The 12797-nt window shown below is 49.9% G+C and overlaps 1 protein-coding gene across 1 annotated transcript in view; it reads right to left on the bottom strand.

Annotated features, from left to right (window-relative positions):
* Positions 1-2593: 2593 nt before the first annotated feature.
* TRAIP (TRAF interacting protein) overlaps positions 2594-12797 on the bottom strand; it is a 36476-nt gene continuing 26272 nt past the window's right edge. The window contains exons 13-15 of the mRNA XM_082264832.1: positions 7402-7527; positions 5491-5541; positions 2594-3006 (exon numbers count right to left, since the gene is read on the bottom strand). Of these exons, the coding sequence (XP_082120958.1) occupies positions 2887-3006; positions 5491-5541; positions 7402-7527 (297 nt within the window). The 3' untranslated portion in view covers positions 2594-2886. The remainder of the gene's footprint in view (positions 3007-5490; positions 5542-7401; positions 7528-12797) is intronic.

Below are 12797 nucleotides of genomic sequence, written 5' to 3' on the forward strand. Positions count from 1 at the left end.
CACCATAGTTCTGACACCCTGCGGCAAGCTGCTTGCTGTGGGGGCACTTGACAGGAGGGAGGGGCCCGGAGTAGCAACAAGGGACCCGAGAAGAGGAGGATCCGGGCTGCCCTGCGCAAAACCAACTGCACAGAGGAGGTAAGTATAACATGTTTGTTATAGAAAAAAAAAAAAAAAAACACGAGACTTTACAATCAATTTTAATTCACTTACTGTTGATTGGCTAACTGCCTCTGCTAGAAGTCTGTTCCGAGTATCTTACGTTTAGAAAGTATTTTACTGAAAAACTAAGTTCTCAACTTTCCTCCTAAAAATTGGAGGTCACGTCCCCCTGTTCTTGATCGCATTTGAAGGTTTCAGGCCGTGTCTCCACTTTCCCTTCTTTCCTCCAGACTGGACATTTGAAGTCCCCGCAGTCTCTGCTGATATGTTTTATCCCTCAAACCCTCCACCGTTTGCATTGCCCGTCTCTGGACTTGTTCTATCCTATCAATATCCTTATGTAAGGGAGGTCTTTAACCACCTCAATACTGGGCACTTAAACCCCCTTCCTTCCCAGACCAATTTTCAGCTTTTAGCGCTGTTGCATTTTGAATGACAATTGCACGGTCATGCAACACTGTACAGGCGGTCCCCTAGTTACAAACATCCTACTTACAAACGACTCCTACTTACAAACGGAGGGAGACAACAGGAAGTGAGGAGAAATCTACCTGTAGAAAGGGAAATTCACTCCTGTAAGAGTTCTCATGGGAAAAATGTGTCTCCACTGAAGCTTTATCACTAATCCTTGTTTCCACAACAACCCAAAATTTTCAAAATCCAATTGTCATAGGGACAGAAAGTGAGGTGAAATCTTCTGAACAGGGGTACAGACAGCAAAACAAATGGCACAGGGGTGTTAACCCTTCCATATGCTATCCATAATACTTGAAAATGATTTTTTTGGCTGGAGCTAAACTTAAAAAACATACATGTTCCAACTTACAAACAAATTCGACTTAAGAACAAACCTACAGTCCCTATCTTGTTTGTAACCCGGGGACCGCCTGTACATACACCAAATTTGTGTCATTTTTCCCCCACAAATGGAGCATTCTTTTGGTGGTATTTGATCACCGCAAGGTTTTTTCTTTTTTGGTGCACAAATAAAAAAAAACGAAAAGTTTGAAAAAAAAAAAAAAAAAAAAAGTTTTTTGTTTATTTTGTAAATGGATACGTTTTTTCCTGCACTGATGGGGTGGTACTGATATGCAGCATTGGTGGGCACTGATAGGCAGCACTGGTGGGCAATAATGGGCACCAGTGGGCGGCACTGATAGGAAGAGCACCACTGGCAGGCTCTCTGAGCCCTGATTGCCATCCCTGGTGGTCATGGGTGTGCATCCCTGATGGCTCTAGTGGCATAGTGGTTCGGGAACGTCCGATCAGAAGGACGAGACTTCCACCCAGCCGTATATGTACAGTGGCCGGGTGGGAGGTATTTAAAAGTGGACACAGTATTCTAAATGAGTTTGAATGATCTATATAGAGGAATCAGGACCTCCTTCCTCCTGCCGGTGTCCCCTCTAGTTCATGCACTCCAGAATTACATTTGCCATCCTCACTGGCAGACCATACTGTTTACTCATTTTGCAAACATCTAAATCAAGCACCCCAAAATGTTTCCCCTGTATTTCTGGCCAACACTGTACCCACAGTAATGTGCTCTATTAGAGGATTCGCTTTCCCCAAGTGCATTATTTTGCATTTAGAAATAAAGTGTCACTCCCCCCAGAAATGATGAAAAGGATGTCGGGTTCTAAACCACCTTATTATCTCTGATGCACACAGCGGGAGGACCTCCTAACCTTCTTATAAATGGTAAAAGTAGTAAGTCTGCAAGCTTTACACTTATATGTACATTTATTTGCACAGAAAATTCCACTCATTCACAAAACAAAAAATTCATAGCTTCCCTGAATATAAAATAAAAATTTAAAGTGCATCTACAGCCATTTTAGTTGGGGGTGGAGCGGTGAGGTGTTTATTTTAGATTGCCGTCTGTGTCCCTGCTGGGGAGATTCACCCAACTTGTCCTGGTTACCATTGTAAGTGATGACAATCCCCCTAGTGATAAAAAGAGGAATCGATTTGGGAAATCCAAACGGTTTCAGTTGTCACCAGACTAGGAAGTGACAAGACATGTTCCATTGGGAAGAAGGGATTGCCTCTCAGTCCCCATTGCAAGCTCTGAAAGAGGATACAAGCAAAAGTTGTTGCTGCTTACATAGCGTGCCAATGCTCATACAGGCAGGGTGGCACTTGTCCATGCGCCCTGGTGGCAACTCCGAAAGAATTCCCCATTACTTTCGACTGTCAATGGTCAGCAGAACAAATATGGAGGGGAACGCTCGACAGTGGGGAGAGCAATATATAAGTGACAGGGGTCCTAACCCTTCCTCACTCCACCCAAACCTAAAACGGTTTTGTCTTTATGTACACTAAGTATCAGTGGTAATTTATAACTTAGAGTTAAAAAAAAATTTGAAAATCGCGTGATATTCCAGAAATGGGAAGGTCCGTGTTGCTTTGGATGCCATGAGGGCCAATCAGCACACATGGCATGGCAGGCATTCTATTGAGGCAGGACATACCTCCGTCCAATCACAATCCGGGCACACTGCAGGAAAGTGGCGCATTTACATCGTAAATTTCAAGGCAGTAATATTAGGGAGGGAAATCTTCTGTAGGACTCCCTCGTCATCAGGTCACAACGCAAGACTAGTAAACTGCTATACAACCTCTTGTCTAGAGTCCAGAGGACCGACATGGCGCCCTGCTACAAAGGATTGTAATATATTAGATAGCTGTCACAACAGTCCATAGATAGGAAGGAATGGAGTCTCACTTCAGGAAGTCCTCCAACCGTGGCTGATTAGAAGTGCTGGTGGAGGACGCCACTGGCCGGCTGACCTTTTTCCTCTTTAGCTTAGCAGGGAGGGGCCGGATTTCAGTCAAGGGGCTCTGGAGGAAGAGTTAAGGAGATCAAATAAAATACAATACAGGTGTCTACAAGAAAAAGAGAGCGCAGCAGCCTAGTGCATTATCCCACTAGGCTGGTGCACCTTTTATTTATTTTTTACTTTCAATAGATTTTGGGTAAAAAAATTAAAAATAAAATAAAAAAAGGGTACAAAACATGTAGAAGGTGCACTGAATAGAAGTTTTGGTGTTGAAACCTTAAAATTCAGGATGCACTTTGCCGAAACTGACAGTTTCTTTTTTAAATATAATTGTATTATATTCAACTTTTTAATTAAGATCGTGAATTTAAAATGAATATGAATTTGTGGTCAGCCATTATCAGCACCTTTAGCGCAAGAAAAGCTCAAGAAAAACCCATCTCTTTAAAACGGAGTTCCGGCCACAGAATCATTTTTTTAAAAAAAATACTTCCCAAACTGTGATCCACCGCCCTTCGTACATCCGCTAATCCGGTTTTACACAGTTTAATAATTGATTGGCAATCAAACTCTTGCTTTATAAAACGTTTGCTGAGCGCCGCCATCTTTGTTGTGGTCACCCGAAGCCGAAGTATGCAAATGTATGCCCTGCTTCCTGGTTCTAGCTGGAGGGGGCAGATGAATGCAGCGCGAAATCTCGCGCATGCCCAGTACTATGCGATTGGCATAGTAAGGGTTTCCATAGGGATGCCTATCATCGCGTTATTTCCTGTTTGCAAATAACGCGATGAGAGGAGCGGCCGGCCGCCTACGTCACTGCCCATTGCCTCCTGGGAGTGATGAGTAAGCGCTCCCAGGACGCATTGCAGGACAGGAAGGGAGGGCGCGGGCCACGGCCGCAGAGGGGGGGAAGTGGAAGGAAAGGTGAGTATATTTTCTTCTGAAACAAGTAAAAAATAATTGGGAATATCCAATTCTTTTTCAGGTGACACTAAGGAAGTGGATGGCACAAAATCTATTGTAACGATTTTGCGGCCGGAACTCCACTTTAAATTCTATGCATGTCTTCACACTGGTCCGCTGCACTTCCGTTGTGTTATTAAAAATCTTGCTTGCTGTATTTTTGGTCAAAGGAGAAGTATGGGGAAAGCTCCTTTGGCTGTACTTCTCCTGTGGATCATAAGAGTACAGCTCGTTCTGCATTCCTGTGACCCGTTTTCAGCAGATAGCGGGCTGAAGTCCACTGTCGGCTGACGTCACAGAGGCGGTCCAGGCTTGGGCAGTGGAGTCGGGCCCCACCTACATGCCTGGAGCGGCACCCGGCTCAGCCTCTCAGCGAGCCACTGAGCCGGCCACTCCCGTACCCTCAACAGTGAGTGACAGTCAGCAGCTCTCTGCTCGGGGAGCGGTGTTTGATCGCTCCATTCTCAGTTTTAGAGGCGCCAGGGGACCGATTCTGGATCCAGCTAGGTAAGTATGTTCCTGTGAAAAAAAAAAAAAAAAAAAAAAAAAAACATAACCCCATACTTTTTTTTTTTAAAAACTACACCACAAATGCACCTCCCTGAAAATATCCCCCCACCCACCATTACACCACACCAGCCTGAACCGGTGATACAAGGCAGGATGGATCCATGCGCCAAATTCTGACCCCACCATCTGAATGTTGCAGCTGAAATCCAGACTCATCAGACCAGGCAACGCTTTCCAATCTTCTATGGTATAATTTTGGTGAGCCTGTGCGAATTGTAGCCTCAGTTTCCTGTACTTAGCGGACAGAAGTAGCACCCGGTGTGGCCTCCTGCTGCTGCAGCCTCCTGCTATAGCCTGCAACAAGGTTTGATGTGTTGTATGTTCAGAGATGTATTCTGCATATCTTGGTTGTAACGAATGGTATTTGAGTTACTGTTGCCCATCATCTGGAACCAGTCCGCCCATTATCCTCTGACATCAACAAGGCATTTTCCTCCACACAACTGCCGCTCACTGGATATTTTCTCTTTTTCCCACCATTCTCTGTAACCCGAGAGATGGTTGTGTGTGAAAATCCCAGAAATACTCAGACCGGCCCGTCTGCCACCAACAACCATGCCACGTTCAAAGTCACTTAAAGTGGCATTTCACCCCCCCCCCCCCCATCTCCCTCCAGTGCCACATCTGGCACCTTTAAAGGGGGGGGGGGGGGGGAACGGGTACCTGTTTTTGACCAGTACCCTTTCTGACTTCCGGGAGAAATCCCAGTAGATCAGCAGTTTAAATATTTAGACAAGCCCTTCTGGCACCAATAATCATGCCACATTCAAAGCCACTTAAATCCCCTTTTTTCCTCATTCTGATTCCGGTTTGAACTTCAGCCGGTCCTCTTCACCACATCTAGATGCCAAAATGCATTGAGTTGCTGATTAGCAATTTGTTACCAAGCAACTGAAGAGCTGTACCTAATAAGTGGCCAATGAGTGTACATTCTCCACCTTCATCCCAACACCACACCCTCTGCTAACCGCACACTGCTGGATAACCCCATATTATGGGGGTAGAAGGATACAGTCTGAATAAATTTTGTTCGTCCACCCAGGCCATCAAATCCCATTCTGACCTGGAAATTAAATAAAAACACACAAGTTAGCAAAATCCTCAGCAATAAATTTCTGTTCAGTATGGTGGCACGGTTATGTCTTATTAAGTGTGAAGAGAACCTGTACTGGAGCAATAGGGAGATTGGGGGGAGGTGGTGGATCGCTGTCCTTGGTTTTCAGTTTGCTTTTAACTATCCAGTATAAATACAATTTAGATAGGATATTAGATCTACTTTGGTTTGCTCTGTGCACTGCATATTAAAAAGTTGCCAGTTTTAAATAAAACTAAGGTTCACCCTGCCACCTCTTTGCAGTCACTTCACATATGTACTCCAGTAATGGCTGAATGGCATTTCTTAGGACGGGTTTCCTGATGGGGACAAAAGTGGATTATTTCATTCAGTAATGTGTGTGTAAATAGCCATCTGCTGTGAGATGGAGGGAGGGTGAGGAAGCGCTGGTGGTTGGAGCCGGGCGATATGCCTGCTGTGAGATAGAGGGTGAGCAAGTGCTGGTGGTTACAGAGCCAGGTGATATGCCAGCTTTAAAATGGAGGGAGGGTGAGGGAGCGCTGGTGGTTGGAGTTGGGTAATATGCCTGCTTTGTGATGGAGGGAGGGTGAGGGAGCACTGGTGGTTGGAGAGCCGGGAGATATGCCTGCTTTCAGATGGAGGGAGGACTGGTGGTCGGAGCCAGGTGATATGCCTGCTGTAAAATGAAGGGAGGGTGAGGGAGCGCTGGTGGTCAGAGCCAGGTGATATGCCTGATGGGAGGGTGAGGGAGGGTGAGGGAGCGCTGGTGCTCGGAGTCGGTGATATGCCTACTGCGAGATGGAGGGAGGGTGAGGGAGCGCTGGTGGTCGGAGCCGGGTGATATGCCTGCTGTGAGATGGAGGGAGGGTGAGGGAGCGCTGGTGGTCGGAGCCGGGTGATATGCCTGCTGTGAGATGGGAGGGTGAGGGAGCACTGATTATTGGAGAGTCGATGGATATGCCCTGCTGCGAGATGGGAGGGTGAGGGGAGGGATAGGGAAGGCTGGTGGTTGGAGCCTGATGATATGCCTGCTGTGAGATGGGAGGGAGGGTGAGGGAACACTGGTGGTTGGAGAGCCGAGTTATATGCCTGCTGTGAGATGGGAGGGTGAGAGAACACTGGTGGTTGGAGAGCTGGGTGATATGCCTGCCGTGAGATGGGATGGTGAGGGAGCACTGGTGGTTGGAGCCAGGCGATATGCCTGCTGTGAGATGGGAGGGTGAGGGAACACTGGAGGTCGGAGACGGGTGATATGCCTGCCGTGAGATGGGAGGGTGAGGGAGCACTGGTGGTTGGAGCCGGGTGATATGCCTGCCGTGAGATGGGAGGGTGAGGGAGCACTGGTGGTTGGAGCCGGGTGATATGCCTGCTGTGAGATGGGAGGGTGAGGGAACACTGGTGGTTGGAGAGCTGGGTGATATGCCCTGCTGTGAGATGGGAGGGTGAGGGAGCACTGGTGGTTGGAGCTGGGTGATACGCCTGCTGTGAGATGGGAGGGAGGGTGAGGGAGTGCTGGTGGTCAGAGCCGGGTGATATGCCTGCTGTGAGATGGAGGGAAGGTGAGGGAACGCTGGAGGTCAGAGCTGGGTGATATGCCCTGCTGTGAGATGGGAGGGTGAGGGAACACTGGTGGTTGGAAAGCCGGGTGATGTCTACTTTTAGATGGAGGGAGGGTGAGGGAGCACTGGTGACTGGCGAGCATGGTGATCTGCTTGATGTGAATTTGTGGGAAGGATGAGGAAACACTGGTGGTCAAAGCCTGCTTGTTGCTGTGAAATGGACAATGGGGGAGGGGGGCGTTGAAGTTGGATCCTGGTTATTGCTGTAAATTGCTGGGAATGTTCTCACCACTCCTGTGTTCCGCTGTGCAGGTAACATACTCCCAACCGGTCTCTTGTGCATCAGAGAGTTCTTTATAAATGATGGCAACGTCGGTTCATCTTCCTCATCAACTTTTATGTGACCTGGTACAGTCTGAGAACATAAAAAGGGCCAGTTAACTAAAATATGAAACATACAGTATAACTGTGCATGGTTATATATCCATACAATTAAATGGGATACCAAAAATGAGAGAAAAAAAGGAGAAGAGTAGAAAAAGAAAAGGGGGGGGGGGGGGGACAAAGGGAAGAGAAGAGAAACGGAAAAAGAAGAGGGGATAGGAAAGAAGAAAAGAGAAAGATTTGGCAAAATGGACAATTTGCATATTAGCCCCTCCAAGAATAAAAAAAAAAAAAACATTTTTAAAAGTTTGTTAAAAATTTTGCAAACATGTAATTTTTCTCCTTCGTGATGTGCGCTGATGAGGCGGCACTAATGAGGCTGCAGTGATGGGCACTGGTAGGCAGCAAAGATAGGTGGCACTGGTGGGCAAAGATTGGGACCCATGTCCCTGTAACAGAAGGCAATTACTGGCTTTCTTCTATTCTCCTTACGCTGATCGGAAGGAGAAAAAAAAAAAAAAAACACGATAACCGGTTTCTGTTTACTTCTGTGATCAGCTGTCATTGGCTGACAGCTGATCACATGGTAAATAAAGGGGTGCTGTGATTGGCCCTTTACCCTGCTCCGTGAGCAGCCAAGTCTGAAGGACGCGATCACGGGAGGACATCCATTGATGCCCTCCCGGCACTGGAAGCCCGTGCTGTAGCTGTTTTTCGGCTATAGCGTGGGCAGAAAACGGAATTTTTGTAAAATCTTACCTGTAAAATTCCTTTCTCTGAGTCCTCCGACAGTCGCCGCCTCTTCATATTCGTCACATATGGGGTATTAGACTTTGCTCCGAAGGAGTAGCTAGGCAACAGAATATGTTAACAATAAAGCTTTAACATATCCCACCCTCAAGGGGTGGTCCCCTCAGTCAATACCCTCCTACTTCCTGCAACCATATCTCAGTTTTAGTGGAATAGCAGTAGAGTATACATTCAAACCCCAAAAGAGGGGCGGGGGCGGCGACTGTCGGAGGACTCAGAGAAAGGAATTTTACAGGTAAGATTTTACAAAAATTCCGTTTTCTCTTACGTCCTCCGACAGTCGCCGCCTCTTCATATTCGTCACATATGGGGACGTCCCAAAGCAGTGCAAACATGAGGGGTGGGAAACGCATCCGCGCCGAAAGGCAACGCAGTCACCACATCAAAGAAAGGAACCTTACCAAAGGAAGGAAACCAGCTGGGCAACAGCAAAAATAAGTGCTCAACAGGAGCAACAACCCAGGAAAAGACAAAAAAACCAGGGGATACAAAAAACTATCCCAACAGCCAGGAGTCCCCAACAAGGGACCCTATGGAACAGCCGCACTAAGAACCTTGCGGCCAAAGGAAGCATCCGCCGATGCCTGAACATCTACTTTGTAGAATTTTGTGAAAGTGTGTACGGTCGACCAAGTCGCCGCCTTACACACCTGGGCTACAGAAGCCCCATGACGGCAGGCCCAAGACGTACTCAGTGATCTAGTAGAGTGCGCCTTCACAGGCACAGGGGGAACCTTCCCCTGCAAGGCATAGGCCTGTTCAATGGTCTGCCTGATCCATTTGGCAATGGTAGAGGCGGAAGCCGCCATGCCCTTCCGAGGACCCTCTGGAAGAACAAACAAGGAGTCAGTCTTACGAAAAGACTCAGTCGATTTAAGGTAAACCCTTATTGCCCGAACAACATCCAGAGAGTGCAATCTCACCTCCTTCGGATGTTTAGGCTTCGTGCACAACGAAGGCAAAACAATATCCTCGTTAAGATGGAATTCCGAAACTCGTTTCGGTAGAAAAGAAGGATTAGGTCGCAAGACCACCTTATCCAAATGAACAACCAGGTACGGAGACTTGCAGGACAAAGCCGCCAGTTCCGACACTCTGCGAGCCGAAGTGATCGCCACCAAAAAGGCGACCTTTTTGGACAACATAGACAACGAGATCTCCCTGATCTGTTCAAAAGGAGCACGTTGTAACACAGATAGAACTAGATTCAAGTCCCAAGGGGGCAAAGGATCCCTCCTAGGAGGAACCAGATGCCGCACACCCTGAATAAAAGTGCCAACCAAGGAGTTGGAAGCCACGGGACGTTGAAACAGAACGGCCAGCGCCGACACCTGACCCTTAATCGTAGCCAGCGCCAAACGCTGATCGACACCCGTCTGAAGGAAAGACAGCACACGGGAAACCGAGTACGTGCGGGGTGAAAACCCCCTGGACTCACACCAGGCAAAATAGGCCTTCCAAGTACGGTAATAAACCTTCCCCGCGTTGATCAAAGTATGAACGACCTCTGGAGAGAGACCCTTCTCCTTCAGGACCTCGGTCTCAACAGCCAGGCCGTCAAAGCCAGCGACTGTAAAGCAGGATGGTAAATCGGTCCTTGAGACAGTAGATCGTCTCGAAGAGGCAGACGCCAAGGAGCGTCGACCGCCAGATTCACGAGGTCTGCGTACCAGGACCGGCGAGGCCAGTCCGGTGCCACAAGAATCACCGTGCTGCGTTCCGAGTGCAACCTGCGAAGGAACCTGGACAGCAACCGAATCGGTGGAAACGCGTACATCAGCCTGTACTGATGCCACGGGGCCACTAACGCGTCCGACGCGTCTGCCCGAGGGTCGCGCGTCCTTGCCACGAACCTCTTCACCTTGTAGTTGAGGCGAGACGCGAACAGGTCCACATCTGGAAGACCCCACTTCGCGCACAACATCTGGAAGACAGCCGGGTGGAGAGACCATTCCCCCTGATCCAGGGTCTGGCGACTCAGATAGTCCGCCTGCCAGTTCTCCACTCCCGGAATGTGAACCGCCGTTATCGCCGGGACATGAGTCTCGGCCCAAGACAGAATGTCGGCCACTTCTCGAGCCGCTCGGGCACTCCTGGTGCCCCCTTGGTGGTTGATGTAGGCCACCGCCGTGGCATTGTCCGTCTGCACCCGAACCGGGCAGCCCTGCAGCCGGTCCGTCCAGCGATGAAGACAGAGCCTTATCGCACGCAATTCCAGAATGTTGATCGGAAGGGAAGACTCCCCCTCCGACCAGGTCCCCTGGGCGGACAGAACGCCCAGAACACCACCCCAGCCCGACAGGCTGGCATCCGTGGTGATTATCGTCCACGAGATCGGACGAAACGACTTGCCCCCGGACACCAACGGGGACTGGAGCCACCCCAGAAGGTTTTCCCTGGTGCGATGACTCAACGAGATCTGAAGATCCAGAGATTGAGGGCGCCCGTCCCACCTGGACAGGATCTCCGCTTGGAGACCCCGCGTGTGAAACTGCGCGAAAGGAATCGCCTCGAAGGCCGAGACCATCAATCCCAGACATCTCATACCCGTCCGCAGAGACGAGTGTGGAACGTCCCTGAGGGACCTGACTTCCTCCTGAAGAGTCCTGAGTTTGTCTTCCGGCAGGAAGACCTTCGCCTGCACCGAGTCCAGTATCATTCCCAGATAGGGGAGACGAACCGACGGACTCAGTGTCGACTTTGGAACATTTATCGTCCAACCGAACTCCTGCAGAGTTTGCATTGTGACAGACAGGTCCTTCTCCAGACCCTGTCTGGTCGCAGACCGAACCAGAATGTCGTCCAGATACCCCAGGACAGAAATGCCCTGGGCTCTCAATAATGCCAGAACCGGTGCAAGCACCTTGGTGAAGACCCGCGGAGCCGAGGCGAGCCCAAAGGGCAACGCCACAAACTGGTAGTGATCCTCCGCAATGGCAAATCGAAGGTACTTCTGATGACCCTCGAATATGGGGATGTGAAGGTACGCATCCTTCAAATCGATGGAGGCCATGAATTCCCCCGAAACCAGGGCAGCCACCACCGAGCGCAGGGATTCCATGCGGAACTTGCGAACTCGCACAGAGCGGTTCAGAGCTTTCAAGTCCAGAATCGGACGTACCTTGCCCTCCTTCCTGGGCACGGTGAACAGATTGGAATAAAACCCCCGAAATCTGTCCCGATGAGGCACCGGAACCACCACTCCCTGAGCCCTCAGGTCCCGCACCGCCAGGTGCAGATCCCGCAGGCGCTCTGGAGACAGTTGAAGATTTGAGGGAAAAAATCTGCTCTCCGGCCGAGAGAGAAACTCGATCTTGTAACCAGATCGAACGATTTCCAGAACCCATCTGTCCCTCACACGGGCCAACCAGGGCTGAAGAAAACCGAGCAAGCGTCCCCCCACCCCAAAACTGGGTGAGGGCGCCCCTTCAGGCCGAACTGTTATGGGCCGCAGGTCCGGATTGACCGGACTTCTGTTTCCCAGACCAGGGCTTCTTCTGAGAGCCTTGGCCCTTGAACGGTTTGCCCTTGTAGTGCAGCCGAAAGGCACGAAAGGACCCCTGAGGGGGCCGAAAAGGAGCATGCTTCTTCCCAGAAGCCCCCTTAGCCTTGGGGAAATGGGGCAAGAGAGTGCTCTTACCCCCGGTAATCCCCTTAATCAACACATCCAGGGACTCCCCAAAAAGGCGAGACCCATCATAAGGCAGATTGGCTAAGGTTTTACGTGAAGATTGGTCCACCGACCAACATTTCAACCAAACCAGGCGGCGAGACAACACCGCCACGCTGTGCACACGCGCGGCCAACGGAATCAGGTCCAGGTCCGCATCACACAGATACATGACACCCTGGTGGATCTGATCCACCATATCCAGGGTCGCCGCCGAGGTCGAATCGGCCACTAGGACGCGCCTAAGCATCTGCGTCCAACTTGCGATCGCCTGGGCCGCCATGAGAGAAGCAAACAGAGCCTTAAGCATAGAACCCGTAACAGAATAAGTATGACGGGCAAGAGACTCCAGTCTCCTATCCGTGGCATCACGGAAAACAGGGGATCCCTCTGCAGGGATCGCAGTGGCTTTGTTCAAAACCGCAATAGCATGATCCACTGGCGGAGGCACACACCACCGTTCATCAGTGGCAGGCGAGAAAGGATAACGCAGCTTAAATTTACTTGGTACCGCAAAAGGCTTGCGCAAATCGCGCCATTGGTCCTTAACAGCGCGCTGAAAATCAGCATTGCAGGGAAAAACCTGCGGCGTCCTGCGTTTTCTCTGCGTCCCATAAGCCGCCAAGGCAGCTGGGGGACACACCTCGTCCTGCAAACGTAGCGTCTGCTTAATGGAAGCAATCAACTCATCCATGATTGCAAGCTCTTCAGGCGAGCCAGGGGGAGAATTATCAACCCCCTCAACTTCAGCCTCTACCTCAGACCCCACTAGATCAAGAGAGGAGCGGGACCCCGATAGGGGGGCCCCGCCAGAACAGCCC

This window comes from Pelophylax lessonae, assembly GCF_965119305.1.
Source record: "Pelophylax lessonae genome assembly, chromosome: 8".
NCBI lineage: Eukaryota > Metazoa > Chordata > Amphibia > Anura > Ranidae > Pelophylax > Pelophylax lessonae.